This window comes from Phyllobates terribilis, unplaced genomic scaffold, assembly GCF_046119375.1.
Source record: "Phyllobates terribilis strain yellow unplaced genomic scaffold, ASM4611937v1 Scaffold_12__6_contigs__length_324123572, whole genome shotgun sequence".
In the NCBI taxonomy this organism is placed as follows: domain Eukaryota; kingdom Metazoa; phylum Chordata; class Amphibia; order Anura; family Dendrobatidae; genus Phyllobates; species Phyllobates terribilis.
The window spans coordinates 280344560-280370735 of record NW_027362772.1 but is presented as its reverse complement, the minus strand read 5'-3'; the positions used below and the strand labels follow the sequence as shown (position 1 = coordinate 280370735).

The 26176-nt window shown below is 46.3% G+C and overlaps 1 protein-coding gene across 2 annotated transcripts in view; it reads right to left on the bottom strand.

Annotated features, from left to right (window-relative positions):
* Positions 1 to 10735: 10735 nt before the first annotated feature.
* The window catches only part of TMPRSS13 (transmembrane serine protease 13), a 44093-nt gene continuing 28652 nt past the window's right edge, over positions 10736 to 26176 (bottom strand). For both annotated transcript variants that reach the window (XM_073657061.1, XM_073657062.1), the window contains 6 exons: positions 24149 to 24323; positions 21856 to 22022; positions 17196 to 17294; positions 15665 to 15807; positions 14376 to 14528; positions 10736 to 11889 (listed from right to left, as the gene is read on the bottom strand). In XM_073657061.1, the coding sequence (XP_073513162.1) occupies positions 11872 to 11889; positions 14376 to 14528; positions 15665 to 15807; positions 17196 to 17294; positions 21856 to 22022; positions 24149 to 24323 (755 nt within the window). In that variant the 3' untranslated portion in view covers positions 10736 to 11871. The remainder of the gene's footprint in view (positions 11890 to 14375; positions 14529 to 15664; positions 15808 to 17195; positions 17295 to 21855; positions 22023 to 24148; positions 24324 to 26176) is intronic.

Below are 26176 nucleotides of genomic sequence, written 5' to 3'. Positions count from 1 at the left end.
CGCAACTACTTACAGGGGTTGGCCGCTCCCAGTCCTCGGCCGGATGGAAAGGGGAATGGCTGCTCTTAGTCCTCAGCCAGGTGGGGAAGAGGGATGGCTGCTCTCAGTCCTCAGCCAGGTGACTTATGGGTAAATTTCGAACGGGCAACAGTCCCAACGGGGGCAACAAAAACAGTTCCTTGCACCCTGTCGGGTAACTACTCATCAGTAGCGGTATCCTCCTGATGCTCCCTCCTCCTCCTCATACTGATCTTCAGACCCGTCCGGGTCCTCTTGATATCCGGGTTCTGGTTTGGGGTGCTGCTCCTCTCTTATCCTCTGGACATGAAGGGCATACCATCCATTTAGGCCTCGATGCCGGGTGTATATTACCCGATCTCCCGAGAACAACTCCCGCTTCGGGTGACCCGCTGGCAGGTGACCCTCCACATCCCTCCTGTCAACATGGATGTCTGTGGCGGTGGCAGAGTCCCAAATGAACCCCCACCCTTTCGCCTGGTGGAACTTCACCACGGTCCCAGCTGTTTTAGGACCGCGTGCTGCATGGGGGTTTCGGCGGGTGCGCGTCTTCTCCTCCGCGCTTCGGGCCTGCAGTAGCTCCCTCTTCCGGCGCCGTGCCCGCTCCTCCTTTGCAAGCTGCTCAAAGATCTCCCGCCTGCGGACTGCGGCCGTCCATGTCTCCTGGGCAAACCCCATCACATCTTCCCCGGTTTGGTCCCATCCTACCTGGACCTCTTCCTCCGGGAGCTGAGAGACAGTGACTGGCTGTGGTAAGGGCAAGAGCGGAGTGAGCGGGGCCTCGGCCTTTGCGGGCAGGTTTTTCCGCAGACTGGGGTGAACCCATCCCTCTGGCACGGGGACCGGCTCTCCATCAGGTCCAGCGAGCTGGCTGTACAGGTCAGTCCCAAGTGGTGGTGGTTTCGGGACCGGGGGCGCAAGCGGCTGGGAGGCGCCTGAGGTGGTCAGGCCTTGCGACCGGGCCTGGAGCAGGCTGCTTCCTACTGCGCCCGGGGTCAGGGGTCACGACGTGGGGCGTGGTTCAGCGGCGGTGCTCGCGACTTGCGGCCCAGGTGTTTGAGGCGGGAGCGTGGAAGCTGCAGCGGCTCCCGGGGCTTCTGGCTCCGCGGCGGGATCCAGGGGTAAGGCTACGGCGTCAGGACCCGGGGCAGGGGCGTCCGCCTTACCTGCCTCCGCGGCAGCGCTGTTCTCGGCCTCCGGTCTTCTCTCTCTGTCTTCAGGGGCAGGCGCACTGCTGGGTGATGGCAGCGTCTCTTGCTGCCGGGTCGCGACCCGCCGGGCCATCTCCTCCCTCCATCCGGCGATGACTTCCCTCTCCGCTCGGACCATCCTCCGGTCCAGCTCCTCCAGCGCTGTCCGCAGGAACTCAGGGTCTTCTGCAGGGAGCTGAGCCATCAGCTCCGTGAGGCCGCACGGGGACGCCTCGGCCGGCAGCAGGCCACTTGCCAGGGCGCTGGAGTTGACGCTCCTCTCCATCTCCGGGTGTGGTCTGGCGAGACTGATCCAAACCACACCCTGCCCCTCGGTCTTCTTCTCTTTCCGCCCCTGTTGGGGGTGGTCCCGGGGCAATCTGCTGACAATCACTCTCAGGGGTAGCCCCCCCACCTTGATGGACATCTCTACAGCCGCACTCATGGCTGTTGGGGGTGGGCTCCTTCCTTGGCGCCATTCTGGGACCTGGCCCACGATGGGAGGTGGCTTCCTGTTGTCTTTTGGCGCGCACATTATGGCATCTGTTCTTCTGGGGCGGGCGCCATTTTCAATACAGTGAAACAGTCTCTTTTCAGGCACGCAATACCTGTTTGTGGCGGGTTGGTCACAATCCTGCCGACTACGCCAAAGCTGACTCGCCCCCTGGGCCGTGGGGCACCCGGAACCGGGCTTCAGTGCGATGATGGGAGTAGTAGTGGCAACCCGATCCCGTGGCTCAGGGTGGTCAGACCAAATGCTGTGGCAGTCTATTTGTAGAGTTATGAATGTCCAGCTACGCCACCCGTGGATTGCGGTCAGGGATGACCGCCGCTGCGAAGCAGACCGCTGAGGCTGGTGTTAGTGTGCAGCACAGGGATAGGATAACTCCCCACGGGAAGAGTATAGCCTCAGGGCAATGTAGGAGGATGCTGGGGGTGATGGTGCAGGCGCAGCATAAATCACACAGAGTCCAATGGTGCAGTTCAGGCCTTTTACTCACAGTTGTTATCCAAGTCACTTCCGTCGGCAAGGACTGCCTGAGCCGTGCTGCGTCCACCAGGTGAGGGGCTCGGTCAACCCCCAGGCAATTCAGGAGTATGGCACAGGACCCCCTTCTATCCTTTCTCTGGCCTCTCGTGCCCCACCAGTGACCACGCTTCTGTCCAGCTGCCTCGGGCCTTCTCTGGTAAAACTTGGCGCCAGTTTCCCTGACCCTATGTGGTGCCTTCCTAGCGGGTGTAGCAGGGGGTCGCACCAGTAGATGATTACGACCTCCGGTTTTTGGCTGAGGGATGATTTACCTCCACCAGCTTGGGAATCCGGTACCCTTCTGCGGCCTGACCCTTCACCCGATATAACGCCGGCTTGCAACGGTTGCTGTCCGTTCTGCTCTCATAGGGTCCCTTCTGCCTTCTTGTTTCTGGAGCCCTTCCACTCCTCTGTCTCTTCTCCTTCCTTCCTTCTCCTTCTCCTCTTCTCCTCTCTGGCCCCGGCCTTCTCTCTAGGCCTGCCTCGTGGAGCTGAGCTCAGGCTGAGCCTCAGCTCCCTGTCAGCTCTCTACTCCTTTACTCTGCTCTGCTTCACTGAACTCCCTCCTAAGATGGCCCCCACCTTTTATATGCTTCTCTGTGTCTGAGCTCACGTGACCTGCACCCAATGAGCTCTTTCCTATGCTCCAGAAACCGTTCTCTTCTGCTCCTACATCACTGGGTTGTCTCCCCCCTCCCCACTCCAGCCAGGGACATGGTCAGTTGAGCCTGCAATTATATGGGAGCACCGTCGAGCTGTCTCCCGGAAATGGGGTGTGTGTAAGTGTATGTATGCAGCTAACTGGGCCCTGGTCCACACTCCATCCTTACCTGGGAGTGGAATATCACACCTCTGGCTGAGGTGCAATACCCCTGTAGCAACTGAACCCTCGGGGCGCTACATATTTGTGTCTGAACAATCAGGAGACACTATTTATTTTTTACGGCAAAAAATGCCAAAAGCAGGATAATAGAGATTTTTTACCGTGAAACAGCAAAACCACAGTTATAATTTTCTGGCGTATACCAGACTTTTTAAAATATATATATTTGCGGCTGAACAGTGAGCGACACACTCAAACTGTTTTTGTTAGATACAAATGGCCCAACAGTGGATAATACAGAGGTTTGAACCGTGGAACTGCAAAACCACACTTGTATTTCTCGGGCCTACACCAGACTATTTTCAACAGATATATTTGTGTCTGAAAAATAAGGGAGACACTATTATTATTTTTTTTACGGCAAAAAATGCCAAGAGCAGGATAATAGAGATTTTTAACCGTGGAACAGCAAAAGCACACTTCTGTCTCTCTGGCCTACACCAGACTATTTTCAACAGATATATTTGTGTCTGAAAAATCAGGGAGACACTATTATTTTTTTTTTTACGGCAAAAAATGGCAAAAACAGGATAATAGAGATTTTTTCCCGTGGAACAGCAAAACCACAGTTATAATTTACTGGTGTATACCAGACTTTTTTAAATATATACTGTATATTTGCGGCTGAACAGTGAACGACACACTCAAACTGTTCTTTTTAGATACAAATGGCCCATGGAACTGCAAAACTACACTTCTGTATCTCTAGCCTACACCAGACTATTTTCAACAGATATATTTGTGTCTGAAAAATCAGAGACACACTTTTTTTTTGGGGGGGACACCAAAAGGTTAATAAGACGGGTATTTGTACAGTGTGAAGGAGGGAAAAAAAAAAGAGGATTTAGATGAAAAAAAAAGGATTTTTCCTGACCCCCGAGACCTGAAGCTAAGTCCAGCAATTTCAGCAACAGGAGCACACAGGACTGTAATGCAGCGTTTGCTGGTATAACCACTGCGTCTCCTATGCAGCCTGCCTGCCTGATATCTGGGATGGATATTAGTCCTGAGAAGGACTGTTTGTTTGATCTGGCACCCTTTACAAACCCTACACTAACTGTTTTGCAGGATAAATCTCTCCCTAGCTCAGCAGCACTCTCCCTACACTGGCTGATCCGGATCGACTGTGTCCAAGATGGCGGCGCCCGGTTTTAAATACTCGAGGTGACGCTGTGCGGCCAGCCAATCACTTTAATGCCCACAACCAACATGGCTGCGGCATTACAGTGAGTAGCTGGCAATCCCTGCATGTTCATTGGCTCTGTAAAGAGCACCAAACGTGCAGGGCGGAGACCCGAGCTAACGCCCGAGTAACCCGGAAATGCTCGGTGCTCGCCGAACATCACGAGTAGCGTGGTGCTCAGGCGAGTACCGAGCAGTGTCGAGCATGCTTGCTCAACATTACTAATGGCCCCTTCTCCGGCTACTAATATCAGCCCTCAGTGGTCGGCTTTCCCTCTGCTGGTTATAAAAATGACACGGAAGCCCATGCTATTTCTTTTTAAATTTTAGGCTCTGTGCCCACGATCCAGACTTAGCAGCGCTTTGGACACATATTTTCTATTGACGCAGGTAAATCCGCATGTGTTCACTGAACCATGCGTGTTTACCGCATTATATACTTTCTAGTGGTCAAATTTCTGTTGCGGAGACTAGTGACTCCGCAAGAGAATTTGACATGGTGCAGTCCTGAAAGACGCGCCACATGTCAGTGTCCACGGGTGATCCGCAGCCTCAGATGCAAGCATAGTGCATGTGGGATTTCTAGAGATCCCATCCACTATGCTGTAACATCTCGACGCTGCGGGTTTGACGCTGTATAAACACGCAGCGTCAAACCTGCAGTGGCTCCCGATCGTGGGCACGTACCCAAACTCACCCGCAGCATGTCAATTTCTGTAGCAGACACGCTAGTCTCTGCTGCAGATTTTGACCGATTGAAGTGACATTATATCTGGTGGATTCACATGTACGGACAACAAAAGTGCAGCATTAGAACACCGCGTTTTGAATGCAGCAAAAATACGCTGCGTCCAAAGCGCTGCTTTTTGCTGTTCGTGGGGATGTAGTGGCTAATGAAACAGCTGTGAGCTGTTATTAATGGCCAGGGACCATGTTTGCAAATGGCCCCTTCCTAGGCTAAAAATAGCAGCTCTCAGCTGCCCCTGAAGTTACATGAATGGGAATGCTAATGAAGATTGGGTGAATGGGATTAGATGACACCTAAATCTTTTGCTTGGTGATGACAAGGTGTAAATCAGACCTTTTCATGAACGAAACCTATTTTAAGGAAAGCAAAGAGTTAAATAAACACACATACACAGAGTAAACGCTTTATTTGAAATACAACAGACACATTCTTTAATCATTTAAATTAACCAATATACTCACCCAGTTCTGCAGGCAATCAAAGGGTTCTGTAACATACCTGGCGGCGTACTTGCATAGTGGTCCATCTCCCAGTGTGCAAGAGCGCGCACTTGATCTCCAATCCAGAATGTCTCTCTGGCTTCCCTCCATGCTGTCTGTTTGCCTCTGTTTCTGCTGCTTAAGGGCGGCGCCCGATCACTTCCTGCTTTTTGTACCTGCTGCGGGCACACCCCTTGTGCGTCCTCAGCCTATTGCTGTCTGTCACCTGGTATTTAAACCAGCTGCTCCAATTAACCCATGCCTGAGCATCTTGCCCTGTCAGTTGGCTTCTTGTCTCTGACATGCCAGGTCCTGTGTATGTTACCTGCCTTGCAGTATCTGTTCCCGTGTCTGTACTGTGTCCTACCTGTGCACTCTAACCTGCAGTCTGTACACGCTCTCTAGCCTGTTGTCTTCTGCCTATCCTGGAGGCTGTATTTCCAGGCCAGTGTGAACACGCTCCTAGCCTGTTCTTTCTGCCTTCTAGGGGCCGCATACCTAGTCCTGTTCCTGTATCTTGCCTTCTCTTGTCTGTATACTCTCCTAGCCTGTTACCTGTTTTTCTCCATGTCCGTACCTTCCCTTTTCTTGCAGGATCTGATCCCTTACCTATCTCCTACTCGTTGTCTCTGTACTCCCGTTTGTGAGTTTAGAGTCCACTCGCTACTTCATTGCAAGTATCCTGTGTGTACCTGGTTCTGCCTTTCCCTTCCAGTCTGTTCCGTGTGAACAGAGCCCTGTCCCCTCCGCTCTGCCTTGCTTGCCGCTTCGGCGGTTCTTGCCTGCTCAGCCCTGTCCACTGCGTCTGCGGTTTCGCTTTGCTCAGCCCTGTCCACCGCGTCTGCGGTTTCGCTTTGCTCAGCCCTGTCCACCCCGTCTGCGGTTTCGCTTTGCTCAGTTCTGTCCACCGCGTCTGCAGTTTCGCTTTGCTCAGCCCTGTCCACCGAGTCTGCGGTTTCGCTTTGCTCAGCCCTGTCCACCGCGTCTGCGGTTTCGCTTTGCTCAGCCCTGTCCACCGCGTCTGTGGTTTCACTTTGCTCAGCCCTGTCCACCGCGTCTGCGGTTTCGCTTTGCTCAGCCCTGTCCACCGCGTCTGCGGTTTCGCTTTGCTCAGCCCTGTCCACCGCGTCTGCGGTTTTGCTTTGCTCAGCCCTGTCCACAGCGTCTGCGGTTTCGCTTTGCTCAGCCCTGTCCGCCGCGTCTGCGGTTTCGCTTTGCTCAGCTTTGTCTACCGTGTCTGCGGTTTCGCTCTGCTCAGCCTTGTCTACCGCGTCTGCGGTTTTGCTCTGCTCAGCCTTGTCTAACGCATCTGCGGTTCTGCTCTGCTCTGCCTTGTCTACCGCGTCTGCGGTTCTGCTCTGCTCGTCCTTGACTACCGCACCTGCGGTTTCGCTTTACTCTGTTTGTTTACCGCACCTGCGGCTCCGAATTTGTCTCCCAGTCTGTACTGGACCCTACCCAGCCTGCGCTCTAGTCTGCCTGTTCCTGTATTCCCCGGTGTGGGTCAACAGCCGTGTCCGGAGTCTGACCTGGAGTAGACCCTGGTCCCTCTGCTTGGTTCCTCCCTGGTGCACTGGTGTCGTATGCCGTCGTGCGACCTTGGTCGGATCGGGCAGATACTTAGTTACGTCCCTCCAGGCACTCTCCGGTTCATGGCACAGTGGAACCACTAAACACGCACACGCCAGTCAGTCCGGGCGTGTGCATTACAGGTTCAAGCAATGTCCCACCAAATAACTTTATTTATCTCCAAAAAGCATTCATTGATGTACAAAAATGCTTCAAAAACCGCATCAAAAAACGCATCATAATCGGGGCAAAACCGTGTGTTTTTTCCGCAGCATTTTTCCTGCCAAGGAGATGCAGAAATGCTCAGGAAATTTCTGCTTCAAATCCTGATCGTGCGAACATAGCCTGAGAGTCCATACCCATGTGATATTTACAGTATTTACAGTGGGGCGACAGAAACACCGCCTGTACCAGGCACCGAGCAGGTGCCAGGGCTGATATGTAAATGGTTGCTGTTGTTTTAACAAAGTTATCAAAAATCAATAGTACAAGTCAATGTAAGAAACTTGGTAATACATCTTACCAGAACGATATGTTTATTTCTCCACTTATGAGCCACTTTGTCTAATCCATCTGCTTCTTGAACTAATACACTCTGAAATACAAGACAAGAAGGACTGACAGCAGAAACCTAATAACCTTTATTGAGAAAGGTGGAGAAGGAGTAGAGCTGATACTGCATTCTAGTAAGTGTTTTAGCTCAGCTCAGAGCTGGATTCACAGTTACACTGCTCAGTGCTGGTGTATAATGTACTCCATGCTGCTGTGACTGAACATGTGTTACATAGAGATGAGAGTTGAGGAATTCATCATGTCTGTAGGTGCATTTTAAACATCATAACAGTTAGACTCCACCAACCAGCTCAGAGACAACTGAAAATTAGATATAAAACCTACAGATGAGGAAATTGGTCAAATAAATTCAGGATACAAGTAATTTAATAGGCAAAAATCTTTACTCCTCATGTGCACACACATGGCAGCTTATTCTGAAAAGTCATCTGATATCTGAGTCCCTTTACTGCACCAATGCTCAAAGAGGTTTGGTTATCCTACTTGTACCTTTCTCTGAAGTGGGGCGTAAAGGATTCATCATTTCCTATATTATTCTGCATCACTTACATTTCAAAAGATTTTGCTTTTATTATTTGTATCTTACAATAAAAACAGAAAAATGAGTACTAGTATAATTACACAGTAGGTAACACAGGATCCACCATTCACAATAGGTGATGTCACAGCTCACCTCCTCCCCCTCCGGTACAATGACTGATAGCACCTCTATATACAGTAGATAACACAGGATCCACCATTCACAATAGGTGATGTCACAGCTCACCTCCTTCCCCTCCGGTACAATGACTGATAACACCTCTATATACAGTAGATAACACAGGATCCACCATTCACAATAGGTGATGTCACAGCTCACCTCCTCCCCCTCCGGTACAATGACTGATAACATTTCTATATACAGTAGATAACACAGGATCCACCATTCACAATAGGTGATGTCACAGCTCACCTCCTCCTCTTGTCCAATGTCTGATGACACCTCTATATACAGTAGATAACACAGGATCCACCATTCACAATAGGTGATGTCACAGCTCACCTCCTCCCCCTCCCGTGCAATGACTGATAACACCTCTATATACAGTAGTTAACACAGGATCTACCATTCACAATAGGTGATGTCACAGCTCGCCTCCTCCTCCTGTACAATGACTGATAACACCTTTATATACAGTAGAAAATAGTTTTTCGTTATTGTACAGGAGGAGGAGGTAAGCTGTGACATCACCTATTGTGAATGGTGGATCCTGTGTTATCTACTGTATAGAGAGGTGTTATCAGTCATTGTACAGGAGGAGGAGGAGGTGAGCTGTGACATCATCTATTGTGAATGGTGGATCTTGTGTTATCTACTGTATATAGAGGTGTTATCAGTCATTGCACAGGAGGAGGAGGTGAGCTGTGACATCACCTATTGTGAATGGTGGATCCTGCGTTACCTACTGTATATAGATGTGTTATCAGTCATTGTACAGGAGGAGTAGGTAAGCTGTGATATCACCTATTGTGAATGGTGGATCCTGTGTTACCTACTGTATATAGAGGTGTTATCAGTTATTGTACAGGAGGAGGAGGAGGTGAGCTGTGACATCACCTATTGTGAATGGTGGATCTTGTGTTATCTACTGTATATAGAGGTGTTATCAGTCATTGTACAGGAGGAGGAGGAGGTAAGCTGTGATATCACCTTTTGTGAATGGTGAATCTTGTGTTATCTACTGTATATAGAGGTGTTATCAGTTATTGTACATGAGGTTTATGAGGTGAGGCGTGACATCACCTATTGTGAATGGTGGATCCTGTGTTATCTACTGTTTATAGAGGTGTTATCAGTCATTGTACAGGAGGAGGAGGTGAGCTGTGACATCACCTTATTGTACATGAGGTTTAGGAGGTGAGCTGTGACATCACCTATTGTGAATGGTGGATCCTGTGTTATCTACTGTTTATAGAGGTGTTATCAGTCATTGTACAGGAGGAGGAGGTGAGCTGTGACATCACCTATTGTGAATGGTGGATCCTGTGTTATCTGCAGTATATAGAGGTGTTATCAGTCATTGGACAGGAGGAGGAGGTGAGCTGTGACATCACCTATTGTGAATGGTGGATCCTGTGTTATCTAATGTATATAGAGGTGCTGTCAGTTATTGTACAGGAGGAGGTGAGCTGCGACATCACCTATTGTCAATGGTGGATCCTGTGTTATCTACTGTATATAGAGGTGTCATCAGTCATTGTACAGGAGGAGAAGGAGGTGAGCTGTGACATCACCTATTGTGAATGGTGGATCCTGTGTGATCTACTGTATATAGAGGTGTTATCAGTTATTGTTCAGGAGGAGGATGTGAGCTGTGACATCACCTATTGTGAATGGTGGATCCTGTGTTATCTACTGTATATAGAGGTGTTATCAGTTATTGTTCAGGAGGAGGAGGAGGTGAGCTGTGACATCACCTATTGTGAATGGTGGATCCTGTGTTATCTACTGTATATAGAGGTGTTATCAGTTATTGTTCAAGAGGAGGAGGAGGTGAGCTGTGACATCACCTATTGTGAATGGTGGATCCTGTGTTATCTACTGTATATAGAGGTGTTATCAGTCATTGTTCAGGAGGAGGTGAGCTGTGACATCAGTCATTGTTCAGGAGGAGGTGAGCTGTGACATCACCTATTGTGAATGGGGGATCCTGTGTTATCTACTGTATATAGAGGTGTTATCAGTTATTGTACAGGAGGAGGAGGTGAGCTGTGACATCACCTATTGTGAATTGGGGATCCTGTGTTATCTACTGTATATAGAGGTGTTATCAGTTATTGTACAGGAGGAGGAGGAGATGCTACAAATTTGCCCCTAAGTTCTATGATCGCAATCCAGGGGTCTTAGCAGCCAAGGCCACTTCTCTTGTATAGGGAGAAAAGTAAAACACCATTGTATCCCCAGGACCGGCTGAGCGGATCTTCCTGCACTATATCTGGCCATGGAAGCCGTGTGTGAGTTGATTGTGCATAACAGCAATTTCCTGATAAAACTATGAGCAAAAAGACGACCAACGCAGAATATAACAGCGAATCCCTTTATTACTGTTGTAACTGTACAAGAATCCATTATATCCAGATAATACTCCACGGTTTTATCTTCATAAAATATGATATAAATTGCACCATCCAGGCATTTATGAAAATACATTTATTACAGATTTCACAAAACAGAATTAATTTAATCGTATTTACTATTAATATACAGGATGCAGAATCTGCACACGATATGGCGAGACGCTGACCACTCTGCAGTCTGTTTAGTAGCAGATGGATTACTTGGAATCTAGATAAGAGTCCTATCATTATGACAATGGCAACAGATTTCCTTCAGGACTGGTGATATACTATCTGCTCCAATATATATATATATATATGTATATATATATATATATATACATATATATAGATATATATACACACATATATATATATATATATATATATTCCTTCCCAGTATGTGCCAGGCCATTGCCAACCCTGTTCTTCTTCGCACCGGACCCCCGGAGCTAACTTTCACATGTTTCAGATCACTCCTTCCCCAACTGCATGCTGCCATATTGCAATTTTCCCGAAGTCTTTCCAGCTTTGCATCGATGTCGTGTTCTGCAATCGTTTCCAACTCCCGTCATTAATACATAGAGAGGTTATCTGCATTTCAGTCCTTTTTTTTTTTTTTAGCCCGATCGCGGGTCGTTCTGCTGCCGAGAACCTCAACGATCAGCGAGAAAGCAAGTGTTACATTTACTTGCAGTGCCCCTTCTGGAGAAATGATATATTGCACAGTCCCAGCTGAAATCATCAAGTTTCTGTGTACTGCACGATCACGAGCGAGAGATGTTCTTTCTCACAATTTTAAAGTTTGGACCTAAACCTGATTTTGTTTGTTTTTTACATCCAAGAGGAAAACTAAAACCATAGATATAAACTATTACACGACTGCAAATCTTTTGGCGTCTCCATTCTGCCTACAGTATATAATCTTGCACACTTCCTCGCCTCCAACTCTTGGTTATTTCTTCTTATGGCATTTTGATTCAGAATATATTGAATGCCACGTCTTATAAATACCCCTCCTCACATTATTTCCCTTTACTGTAGTATAGACTTCTTCTGCGTCACAGTGAAGTGCGTCCTCTTCCTCCGCTCCACTTTTAAGGTCACCGATTCCTCTCCATCTGTAAAAAGACAATTATTGATGGTCACAAATTCCCCCAAAACTTGATTCTTATTATTAGTTCTCAATGGAAGTAGATAGAAAAGTTTACATTTTATATCACAATTAGGGATGAGCCGATCCGTGGAAGTTCGGGTTCTGTTACCCAACCTAAACTTTATTCCAAAGTTTGCGTACCAGAACCTCAACCAGAACCTGAACCCCATTGATAACAATGTCGACTCAAACTTTTGTTCTGGAAAATATTCTCTCTCTTCCCGGACTTTCCCGGAACTCCGAACATTGCAACAAACTTCTGGGAGAAGTCCGTGTTCGTTATTTAGCACCGGACACTAATTGTCCGGTACGAACTCCAAACTTTTAAGTTCAGGTTAAGTCATCTCTAAACTAATAAATAATAAATCAGCTGTATTGCTCCTCCGGGTGCGCGGACCAACAGGTCCATCCAGCACTCGGTCTAAAATCCTCTAAAAATTATTAGTTATAACAAATAGTAAAGAAATTGAAAAACCTCCTCTCGGCCAACGCGTTTTGAGCCAGATATAGATTTTAATTGATTGTATTTTATGCTTTTAATATTAGCAATCAGTACTGAAGAATTTATACCGAGTACTGGATCTAAAGTCATACATTGGGTGGTTATGCACATTAGATTATTGTCAACCAAACCTACAGTACAGACCAAAAGTTTGGACACACCTTCTCATTTAAAGATTATTCTGTATTTTCATGACTATGAAAATTGTACATTCACACTGAAGGCATCAAAACTATGAATTAACACATGTGGAATTATATACTTAACAAAAAAGTGTGAAACAACTGAAAATATGTCTTATATTCTAGGTTCTTCAAAGTAGCCACCTTTTTTTTGATGACTGCTTTGCACACTCTTGGCATTCTCTTGATGAGCTTCAAGAGGTAGTCACCCGAAATGGTCTTCCAACAATCTTGAAGGAGTTTCCAGAGATGCTTAGCACTTATTGGCCCTTTTGCCTTCGCTCTGCGGTCCAGCTCACCCCAAACCATCTCGATTGGGTTCAGGTCTGGTGACTGTGGAGGCCAGGTCATCTGGCGTAGCACCCCATCACTCTCCTTCTTGGTCAAATAGCCCTTACACAGCCTGGAGGTGTGCTTAGGGTCATTGTCCTGCTGAAAAATAAATGATGGTCCAACTAAACGCAAACCGCATGGAATAGCATGCCGCTGCAAGATGCTGTGGTAGCCATGCTGGTTCAGTATGCCTTCAGTTTAGAATAAATCCCCAACAGTGTCACCAGCAAAGCACCCCCACACCATCACACCTCCTCCTCCATGCTTCACGGTGGGAACCAGGCATGTAGAGTCCATCCGTTCACCTTTTCTGCGTCGCACAAAGACACGGTGGTTGGAACCAAAGATCTCAAATTTGGACTCATCAACCCAAAGCACAGATTTCCACTGGTCTAATGTCGATTCCTTGTGTTCTTTAGCCCAAACAAGTCTCTTTTGCTTGTTGCCTGTCCTTAGCAGTGGTTTCTAGCAGCTATTTTACCATGAAGGACTGCTGCACAAAGTCTCCTCTTAACAGTTGTTGAAGAGATGTGTCTGCTGCTAGAACTCTGTGTGGCATTGACCTGGTCTCTAATCTGAGCTGCTGTAAACCTGTGATTTCTGAGGCTGGTTACTCGGATAAACTTATCCTCAGAAGCAGAGGTGACTCTTGGTCTTCCTTTCCTGGGGCGGTCCTCATGTGAGCCAGTTTCTTTGTAGCGCTTGATGGTTTTTGCAACTGCACTTGAGGACACTTTCAAAGTTTTCCCAATTTTTCGGACTGACTGACCTTCATTTCTTAAAGTAACGATGGCCACTCGTTTTTCTTTACTTAGCTGCTTTTTTCTTGCCATAATACAAATTCTAACAGTCTATTCAGTAGGACTATCAGCTGTGTATGCACCTGACTTCTGCACAACACAACTGATGGTCCCAACCCCATTTATAAGCCAAGAAATCCCACTTATTAAACCTGACAGGGCACACCTGTGAAGTGAAAACCATTTCCGGTGACTACCTCTTGAAGCTCATCAAGAGAATGCCAAGAGTGTGCAAAGCAGTCATCAAAGCAAAAGGTGGCTACTTTGAAGAACCTAGAATATAAGACATATTTTCAGTTGTTTCACACTTTTTTGTTAAGTATATAATTCCACGTGTTAATTCATAGTTTTGATGCCTTCAGTGTGAATGTACAATTTTCATAGTCATGAAAATACAGAAAAATCTTTAAATGAGGAGGTGTGTCCAAACTTTTGGTCTGTACTGTATAGATTTCGACAAAAAATAGGTCCGACATGCTGAATATCAACATGCTCGATCCTTTGTTCCAAATGGAAATGAGCCGCCTCCAAAGACATCTGGCTACTGGATCATAGGCGCTTCCTTCTCTCTTGTGAGGATATTTCTAGATATTTTAATATTTTTTTAACTTTCTTCTTAACTGTTGTTTCTTACCTCCATTTTGGTGTATATCCATGTCAGGACCTCAGTAACACGAGTATACACTCCAGGTTTATTAGCTTGTCCACATCCTTTGCCCCAACTCGTCACCCCAACCAAGTACCAGCGATCCTCCTGCATACAAACCAGGGGTCCTCCGCTGTCCCCCTGAAAACAATTGACAGACCGTATAGACTCATATACACAGCACAAAATAACTGTATATTTAGAGTATATAAAAAATAAATACTTTAGTTTGTCACTTTACTTTTTTTTGGCTTGTGCTTTTTATCAATGTTTTTTGTGCTAAATTCTTCAAAATTGGGTAAAAATAAAAAATCTTTAATTCCGTCTTTGACCCTATATTGTGCAAAAGTTAAACATTTTGCAAAATAGCCTAAAATTTGCGCCCATATAGCCGGCGTCGAGAAAATCACTCCAAGGTGAGGACTGGAGTACATTTGCGCCAAATTTTGCAACTTTTTAAAAAGTTGTAATTGATGAATTAGTCAAAAATATATGGTAACCCCAAACCAGGCCAACACTATAGTGACAAACATAAAAAAAAATAGAATAAAGGGGAATATTAGCTCAACACTTAACTGGGATGGCGGCCGGCCCATTGGTTTGTCCAAGCAAAGTATCCAAAAAAAGAAAATTGGCCACAAAATCCAGTGTAAACAGAAAATATCCTTTTATTTAGTGTCCATTAAAATTCAAAGGGAATTGTGGCGATAGATATTCGTGGATGCATTTTGACCGTAAGGTCTTAATCGTAACGTTAAGATTCGAAACGCGTCAAACAATATGTATCACCACGATTCCCTTTCAATTTTAATGGATACTAGATAAAAGTATATTTTCCATTTACACTGGATTTTGCGGACAATTTTTTCATTTTTTGGATAAAAAAAACAGTCGAACGCATAAAATTGACTTTAAAAAACAAATAAAAAAATAAGCGAAAAACACAAAAAATTGATAAAAAAAATGGTGCCATTGCAAAGATGAATGGGGCTCTTTATTTTAGGGATATGCTAAAATTAAAATAGAAAAATAGAGAAAAATCAAAACAATCAGAAACTTGACATGACGTGATGGGAGAAGAAGTTATGTTCTGTGGATAGTGAGGGACCATCAGTGCAGTTTGGATGGAGGCTTTTGGTGCTCGGTCGCCTTTCCCGCCTTTGTGCCCAAAAAATGGGGTAAGGTTAGTGGAGATGGTGGAAGAGGTCTTCCTAGTGCAATCTCTCTACGCTCTGTTCTTAGTGATATGTCGGAGGTGGTCCGATTGCAGAACATACCTGGCAGGAATCTCTTCCACCCTGGAGGTCGCCGGCACACATCATTCGGTCAGTAATGTCACCACTGTAGACACCCGCACTGTTACACACAGAAGTGCTGATAATGGACACCTCTGTGTTCATCAGCACTGGGGATGTTTCCTCTGCAACACACAAAACATGGAGCAGAATATCATCATTATCAAACGTGATTGATTAATTACTTTTAATTATCAACCTGTTCTACCTTATATATAGGGGTTGACCAAATAGTTATCTCACCCAACACTCCATACAAAGACACTCAACAAAGGTGGGGGAGGATCAGGATGCCCTCATACATATATTCCCAACTCAGGGAGGGTCTGATGACCCCATACACATGCACTCCCAACTCGGGGAGATTCGGGAATCATCCATACACATGCACTCCCAACTCGGGGAGATTTGGAAATCACCCATACACATGCACTCCCAACTCGGGGAGGGTCAGGAATCACCCATACACATGCACTCCCAACTCAGGGAGGGTCAGGAATCACCCATACACATGCACTCCCAACTTGGGGAGATTCGGGAATCACCCATACACATGCACTCTCAACTCAGGGAGGGTCAGGAATCACCCATACACATGCACTCCCAACTCGGGGAGATTCGGGAATCACCCATACACATGCACTCCCAACGGGAGGAGGGTCAGGAATCACCCATACACATGCACTCCCAACTCGGGGAGATTCGGGAATCACCCATACACATGCACTCCCAACTCAGAGAGGGTCAGGAATCACCCATACACATGCACTCCCAACTCGAGAGGGTCGGGAGGTCCTATACACATGCACTCCCAACTCGGGGAGATTCGAGAATCACCCATACACATGCACTCCCAACTCGGGGAGGGTCAGTAGACCCCATACACATGCACTCCCAACTCAGAGAGGGTCGGGAATCACCCATACACATGCACTCTCAACTCGGGGAGGGTCAGGAGGCCCCCATACACATGCACTCCCAACTTGGGGAGGGTTGGTAGACCCCATACACATGCACTCCCAACTCGGGGAGGGTTTGGAGACCCCAAACACATGCACTTCCAATTCATGGAGGGTCAAGAGACCCCATACACACACACTCTCAATTCGAGGAGGGTCAGGAAGACTCTGTTCACATGCACTTTTGACTCGGGGAGAGTCAGGAGACCACATACAAATGCAACCCCAACTCGAGGAGGGTCAGGAGACTCCATACACATGCAGTCTCAACTCAGGGAGGGTCAGGAAGCCCCATACACATTCATTTTTGATTCGGGAAGGGTAGGGAAGCTCACTTGCACTTGCGCCCTCAATACGGGGAGGCCTATACACATGCACTCTAGACTCGGGGAGGGTCAGGAAGCCCCCATACTTATGACACTGATGGAGCCATGTGGTGTAGATGAGCATATGAATGGTGTGGTTGTCTATCTACTTCTCCCCACATGCACAAGAACCCTCGGTTTATGAAATATGTCTGACCACTTGTAGCACTATTATATTATTTTACTTACTTGAAGAAGCTACCGTTTTTCCAAAGCCGCTAATCCAGCATCGGGTGTTGGGGTTAAACGTCTGCCGGCTCATCGGAAGGCAAGCGGGCTGAACCACAGCTAGAAGATAGATCAAGAGGAAATCAAATTATTTTCATAAATGATTCTGCAAAGTTTTAAAAGTTCATGCTCAGAATTTGCACAACGAACTCATTATTAAAGATACAGCAGAAACAGAGGTGCACATAGAAATCATGGGGCCCCATAGCAAAAGTCCTAATTGGGCCCCAACTAAGGATGATGGCCCCATAAATAGCTTTCCACATAGTATGATGGCCCCATAAATAGCCCTCCACATAGTATGATGGCCCCATAAATAGCCCTCCTACATAGTATGATGACCCTATAAATAGACCTCCACATAGTATGATGGCCCCATAAATAGTCCTCCACATAGTATGATGGCCCCATAAATAGCCCTCCTACATAGTATGATGGCCCCATAAATAGCCCTCCACATAGTATGATGGCCCCTTAAATAGCCCTCCACATAGTATGATGGCCCATAAATAGCCCTCCACATAGTATGATCACCCATAAATAATCTTCCACATAGAATGATGGCCCCATAAATAGCCCTACTACATAGTATAATGGCCCATAAATAGCCCTCCACATAGTATGATGACCCCATAAATAGCCCTCCACATAGTATGATGACCCCATAAATAGCCCTCCACATAGTATGATGGCCCCATAAATAGCCCTCCACATAGTATGATGGCCCCATAAATAGCCCTCCACATAGTATAATGGCCCCATAAATAGCCCTCCACATAGTATGATGGCCCCATAAATAGCCCTCCACATAGTATGATGGCCCCATAAATAGCCCTCCTACATAGTATAATGGCCCATAAATAGCCCCCCACATAGTATGATGACCCATAAATAATCTTCCACATAGTATGATGGCCCCATAAATAGCCCTCCTACATAGTATGATGGCCCATAAATAGCCCTCCACATAGTATGATGACCCATAAATAATCTTCCACATAGTATGATGGCCCCATAAATAGCCCTCCACATAGTATGATGGCCCCATAAATAGCCCTCCACATAGTATGATGACCCATAAATAATCTTCCACATAGTATGATGGCCCCATAAATAGCCCTCCACATAGTATGATGGCCCCATAAATAGCCCTCCACATAGTATAATGGCCCCATAAATAGCTCTCTACATAGTATGATGGCCCCATAAATAGCCCTCCACATAGTATGATGGCCCCATAAATAGCCCTCCACATAGTATGATGGCCCCATAAATAGCCCTCCACATAGTATGATGGCCCCATAAATAGCCCTCCACATAGTATGATGGCCCCATAAATAGCCCTCCTACTTAGTATGATGACCCCATAAATAGACCTCCACATAGTATGATGGCCCCATAAATAGTCCTCCACATAGTATGATGGCCCCATAAATAGCCCTCCTACATAGTATGATGGCCCCATAAATAGCCCTCCACATAGTATGATGGCCCATAAATAGCCCTCCACATAGTATGATGACCCATAAATAATCTTCCACATAGTATGATGGCCCCATAAATAGCCCTCCTACATAGTATGATGGCCCCATAAATAGCCCTCCACATAGTATGATGGCCCATAAATAGCCCTCCACATAGTATGATGACCCATAAATAATCTTCCACATAGTATGATGGCTCCATAAATAGCCCTACTACATAGTATAATGGCCCATAAATAGCCCTTCACATAGTATGATGACCCCATAAATAGCCCTCCACATAGTATGATGACCCCATAAATAGCCCTCCACATAGTATGATGGCCCCATAAATAGCCCTCCACATAGTATGATGGCCCCATAAATAGAGCTCCTACATAGTATGATGGCCCATAAATAGCCCTCCACATAGTATGATGACCCATAAATAATCTTCCACATAGTATGATGGCCCCATAAATAGCCCTCCACATAGTATGATGGCCCCATAAATAGCCCTCCTACATAGTATGATGACCCCATAAATAGACCTCCACATAGTATGATGGCCCCATAAATAGTCCTCCACATAGTATGATGGCCCCATAAATAGCCCTCCTACATAGTATGATGGCCCCATAAATAGCCCTCCACATAGTATGATGGCCCCATAAATAGCCCTACTACATAGTATAATGGCCCATACATAGCCCTCCACATAGTATGATGACTCCATAAATAGCCCTCCACATAGTATGATGACCCCATAAATAGCCCTCCACATAGTATGATGGCCCAATAAATAGCCCTCCACATAGTATGATGGCCCCATAAATAGCCCTCCTACATAGTATAATGGCCCATAAATAGCCCTCCACATAGTATGATGACCCATAAATAATCTTCCACATAGTATGATGGCCCCATAAATAGCCCTACACATAGTATGATGGCCCCATAAATAGCCCTCCACATAGTATAATGGCCCCATAAATAGCTCTCTACATAGTATGATGGCCCCATAAATAGCCCTCCACATAGTATGATGGCCCCATAAATAGCCCTCCACATAGTATGATGGCCCCATAAATAGCCCTCCACATAGTATGATGGCCCCATAAATAGCCCTCCACATAGTATGATGGCCCCATAAATAGCCCTACTACATAGTACAATGGCCCATACATAGCCCTCCACATAGTATGATGACTCCATAAATAGCCCTCCACATAGTATGATGACCCCATAAATAGCCCTCCACATAGTATGATGGCCCCATAAATAGCCCTCCACATAGTATGATGGCCCCATAAATAGCCCTCCTACATAGTATAATGGCCCATAAATAGCCCTCCACATAGTATGATGACCCATAAATAATCTTCCACATAGTATGATGGCCCCATAAATAGCCCTCCACATAGTATGATGGCCCCATAAATAGCCCTCCTACATAGTATGATGACCCCATAAATAGACCTCTACATAGTATGATGGCCCCATAAATAGTACTCCACATAGTATGATGGCCCCATAAATAGCCCTCCTACATAGTATGATGGCCCCATAAATAGCCCTCCACATAGTATGATGGCCCCATAAATAGCCCTCCACATAGTATGATGGCCCATAAATAGCCCTCCACATAGTATGATGACCCATAAATAATCTTCCACATAGTTTGATGGCCCCATAAATAGCCCTCCACATAGTATGATGGCCCCATAAATAGCCCTCCTACTTAGTATGATGACCCCATAAATAGACCTCCACATAGTATGATGGCCCCATAAATAGTCCTCCACATAGTATGATGGCCCCATAAATAGCCCTCCTACATAGTATGATGGCCCCATAAATAGCCCTCCACATAGTATGATGGCCCATAAATAGCCCTCCACATAGTATGATGACCCATAAATAATCTTCCACATAGTATGATGGCCCCATAAATAGCCCTCCTACATAGTATGATGGCCCCATAAATAGCCCTCCACATAGTATGATGGCCCATAAATAGCCCTCCACATAGTATGATGACCCATAAATAATCTTCCACATAGTATGATGGCTCCATAAATAGCCCTACTACATAGTATAATGGCCCATAAATAGCCCTTCACATAGTATGATGACCCCATAAATAGCCCTCCACATAGTATGATGACCCCATAAATAGCCCTCCACATAGTATGATGGCCCCATAAATAGCCCTCCACATAGTATGATGGCCCCATAAATAGAGCTCCTACATAGTATGATGGCCCATAAATAGCCCTCCACATAGTATGATGACCCATAAATAATCTTCCACATAGTATGATGGCCCCATAAATAGCCCTCCACATAGTATGATGGCCCCATAAATAGCCCTCCTACATAGTATGATGACCCCATAAATAGCCCTCCACATAGTATGATGGCCCATAAATAGCCCTCCACATAGTATGATGGCCCATAAATAGCCCTCCACATAGTATGATGGCCCCATAAATAGCCCTCCACATAGTATGATGGCCCCATAAATAGCCCTCCTACATAGTATGATGACCTCATAAATAGACCTCCACATAGTATGATGGCCCCATAAATAGTCCTCCACATAGTATGATGGCCCCATAAATAGCCCTCCTACATAGTATGATGGCCCCATAAATAGCCCTCAACATAGTATGATGGCCCATAAATAGCCCTCCACATAGTATGATGGCCCATAAATAGACCTCCACATAGTATGATGACCCATAAATAATCTTCCACATAGTATGATGGCCCCATAAATAGCCCTCCTACATAGTATGATGGCCTCATAAATAGCCCTCCACATAGTATGATGACCCCATAAATAGCCCTCCACATAGTATGAGAACCCCATAAATAGGCCTCTACAATAGCCCATTGAGCTGAGACGTCAGACATACAAGGGGGAATGATGGAGGAGGGAGCCTCAGCTGACGGCTCCTTCCTCCACCATCGCTTTCAGCTGTATCTGCATCCACAGTATCAGGCACCACATGCAAATAAATCAATTATTATTGGTTATCATTGACATTGAGAATCTCCACCGCTGCATCACTATCAATCAACGGATCTGGTAGCCTCCATGTTTTACCTGGAAATAAAAACCAAAACACAAATATCTATTTTTTTTCTTTTACCTGAGAAAGTAAACGGGTTCCTTAATTTCAGCAAGGCCACATCAAAGTCATCCGTGCCTTCATTATAGTTCTCATGTCTAATCACAGCCGAGATATACGACACGATGCGACTCAGGGCCAGATTGACCGTGCCGGTCACTATCCTCCAGGATTGAAGGGGTTCTCTACTGTTGGGAGATATCGGACGTATTCAATCAATGAAGTTATGCAAAAGTCTTAATAGAAAAGGAAAAAAAATTTACTCAAAGAAGAAAAAGAATACTGTCCATTTAAAGTTCCTTGCCACTTGACTTAGGACTCATTCAGATGTCCGTGAAAATCAATCTGAGAATGGACCACAATGTACGGACTGGCCGCGGCTCTCCCGACCTGAGCCTTATAGAAATATATGCAGCACGCAGTCAGGAGACCCACGGCCAGTCCATTTATTGCGGTCGGATCTCGGACCGATTTGCATGGACGTCTGAATGAGCCCTACGACTGTAAGAAAAACTTCAAAGAAGAGGACAACAGTATCTTTAGTGCCACCTAATGGAGATAACAATCCTAAAAGTCGATATTGACCCTATAAAAAACTTTGCCACGTGACTTTGGATATAAAGCCAAACCAAACTTTTCTTCAAAATGAAACATCTCCCTTAGCAAACAGCTGTTTAGGCATTCTTGCTCCTCATCAGTGCAATGTAAGAGACTGAAAGGTCTTTGAGTGGGAGATAACTTTTGCCCTTGAAGTGAGCACCAGCATAGGAAGGCCTAAAGGACAAGACAATATGCCCCTTTGCACTGATGAGGGTTAAGAACCCCAAAGCAGCTGTCTGCACATGTTTTTTTTTTCCTTTTGGGAAGATTTTGGTTTGGCTTTTATCCTAAGTTATGTGTCAAGGATCTTTGTATTGACTTCTACGATTGCTAACAATACTTGGTAATACAGACTTTGGCCCCCATTCATTATTGCTCCAGTTTTCTAGAATAACTTCCTCCTTTTTTAATACAAACACAATTCCTATACGTTTTTGCCCCTTTTCAGTCGTCTTTCTTTTTTAAGCTTTTTTTTTAATTAATATTTTTCCTCGACAGCTTTGCTTATTTAGATGTTTTAGATTCATTAAATACTTTTATTAAATGATAATTTTTTGGGGCGCTTCTCACTCCAGTCCCCCCTGCTTGGAGTAAAGTTTCTGGAGGAGTTTTCAATTTGGTGCATTCTTGAAACTTTGTGACTTTTGGTGCTGAAATATATCAAAAACTAATTTAAGACAAAAAAACCTGTATTTTTGCTTTTGGAGCCAGATTCACCAACCATGTGCACTATTTTGAAGAATTTGGAAGTGAAAAACACCAGTGAATACCACAACCCCCCCCCAAAAAAGCGACTAGTATAAATTGTAAATAATGAATTGGGCTCTCTATTATCTTCTCATTTTTCATCCAGGTATAACATGATAACAATAAACTTTTTGTAAAAGAGACATAAGGGAACACATGAGGTTGGCCTTTCTTACATAAGATGTGTTGGACATAGATCCCTTAGAGGCCATTAGTTTGGGTCATTGGACCCACGGTCACACCAAGCTTGTGATCAAAGGAGGCTCTCGATCACCACCTAAAGGAGGCTCTCGATCACCACCTAAAGGAGGCTCTCGATCACCATATGATGTGTTGGACATAGATCCTTAAGAGGCCATTAGTTTGGATCATTGGACCCACGGTCGCTCCAAGCTTGTGATCAAACGAGGATCTTGATCACCAACTAAAGGGAGGCTCTCGATCACCAACTAAAGAGAGGCTCTCGATCACCAACTAAAGGAGGCTGTCGATCACCATATGATGTGTTGGACATAGATCCTTAAGAGGCCATTATTTTGGGTCACTGGACCCAATGTTACACCAAGCTTGTGATCAAAGGAGGCTCTCAATTACCACCTAAAGGAGGTTCTCGATCACCACCTATAGGAGGCTCTCGATCACCAACTAAAGGAGGCTTTCAATCTCCACCTAAACCCTCGGAAACCTAATGGCAAGCACATCTAAAAAATTTCCTGTGCCTAATAACACGGTGCTCCAAAGATTGATAGGTTGTAGACCCCAAAAGTGGATTGGTTCTAACTGAGAAATTTGCAAGTGTGTAATATGGGGACACATTGTAACAGTCTGAATCAAGTCTTAGACACATTGAAGTTGTCAGATTGCACTTGAAAAACCAAAATGGATTAAAGGCATTGTATGTACGTCACAAACCCTCCCCGTAGTACATATTCATAGATTTGATCAAAACCGTCCATCCTCTATTTACCCGGTGAAGCAGTGAGCTGCAGACAGCACGTATTGGTTGTTCATGATTGTCCCTCCACATACGTGCTCATATTGACTACTTGTGCGGATCTGCACGCTCACTTGCCAAGGCCAGTCTCCCAGGTTGGCCTCGGTGCCGCCGATGATCCTGCTGCTCCTCTTCTGCTGCCCGCAGTCTGCAGAGTAAATAATTCATCGTTAAATGAAGAAACGAGATGAACCCTCCAAGAATAACGAATCAATAACCCGTATACCTGTGCGTCTTCTGATTTTTAAAAGGGAACCTATCCGCAAGTTTTTACACCCCAAACTGTCATCTATCAAAAGTTTCTGTAATGTTGATTAAATTCCTTCTTTAGTTTTAGTTTTTGAGAGATCCTTTGGCTAATTTTTATGCAAATGAGCCGAAAGTGCATCGGGGTTGACACTGCAGTTACAGATCTCCAACCTCTCTCCTTCTTTCCCTGCCCACTGCCTGCCTCCTATCAGTGACTGACAGGTCACTCTTGTCTCCTGTGCCTGGAATCTGGTGCAAGGGCCATATTTCCCTGGAGCCTTGCATGTATGTGTGGCGCCCCTGAGGGTTCGGTCGCCACAGGGGTACTGCATCTCTTTAATGAGGTGTGCTATCTCTCCTTCGAGGTAAGGATGGTGTATCTGTCAGGAACCCACCTTTGCATTCATCACCACACCTCTCCCACCTGAGGGGGGGGGGAGCTTATAGGCACCAGGGTGCTGTCCCAGCCAGGATAAGTGGAGATGGGGGAACCAAAAGTTAGGGGGAACCTAGTAGTGGGTGAGGGTGGAGGACGCACACTTAGGTTACACCACAAAATTCATATTTAATAGCCAGCCATCTTGGGCTCATGGTCTTTGATTGTGATCTTCATCACTGAAAGTGGCTTTCTGTGTGAACCTGCAGTTGATGGGGACACGGTCCTCGTACTCTGGCCTTGAGGCGAGGAGCGGGCTAGAGTTAATGGCTGTCTCTACCCGGTCAAGGTCCCTACCCAAGAAGGCCTGGAGGGGAGCAGAGGAGACAAGCTCCACAGGTGAAAGGATCCCAGGGGGATGCAGACGGAGCGGCATACGCCACCTGTCCTCACTATTCTGGTTAAGTCAGAGGGATTCCTGCTGCAAGAGGGGTACCGGCCCCCGATATCTGGCTCTGTCACTTCAAGTCTTAGTCGGAGAAGCCCGGAGGCTCAGTGGATCCCACCGGGTAACGGTTTGAGCGGAGTTGCCACCCGTACCCTTGTTCTGTGCATAGTCCAGAGGGAGACCCGGCCTTAGTACATGTACCACATACGGACAGGAGAGGACCTAGTGGGAAAGTTTAGGAACACTCTGGTGCGGGGTCCTGACCACAGAACCTGAACTACCCGGAGGTTGTCGGAGCCCCGGTCCTGGTGGACGCAGCGCGCAGTGAGGAGCAGTTAGAAGCATTGCAGCTGTGCATTCTACCGTGAGTAAAGCTTGGAAGACTACCCCTATGGCCTCCGGTTTCTTATTGCAACGCGGCTCCGCACGACACCGCACCACATCTCTTACTACAGTCCCCATCCTCCTGTTCTCTCTGCCCTGAGGCCCTGCTCCGCCTGTGGGGAGTAGTATCATCTCCTGCTGCCACTACATCCCGCCTCAGAGGACTGAACGCAGCGCTGGTGGGGGAATCACCAGAAACCACAGGTGGCGTAGTCAATACAACCACTCGATTAACACCAACTCTGAAAGCCCATTACACCCTTTTAATGTGACGACCCTGGGCACGGAACGGATCCAGGCCACGGCTACAACCCACCAAACATCTGACCCGGCTCCGAGTACCCCCACTTCTCAGGGTGAGGGCTGTGAGCGTCACATAAGGTCCTGAGAGCCGGGCTATCATTCTGCGCATGCGCTGGCCAAGAGGATAATGGCAGGAGGGACCTGTCAGTCACCGAGAGGAGGCAGGTGGCGGGTAGGAAACAAGGCAGAGCGGCAGGAGAGGAGCGCCACCCTGTCTGGCTGCATGGCCACGCCTGAGGTC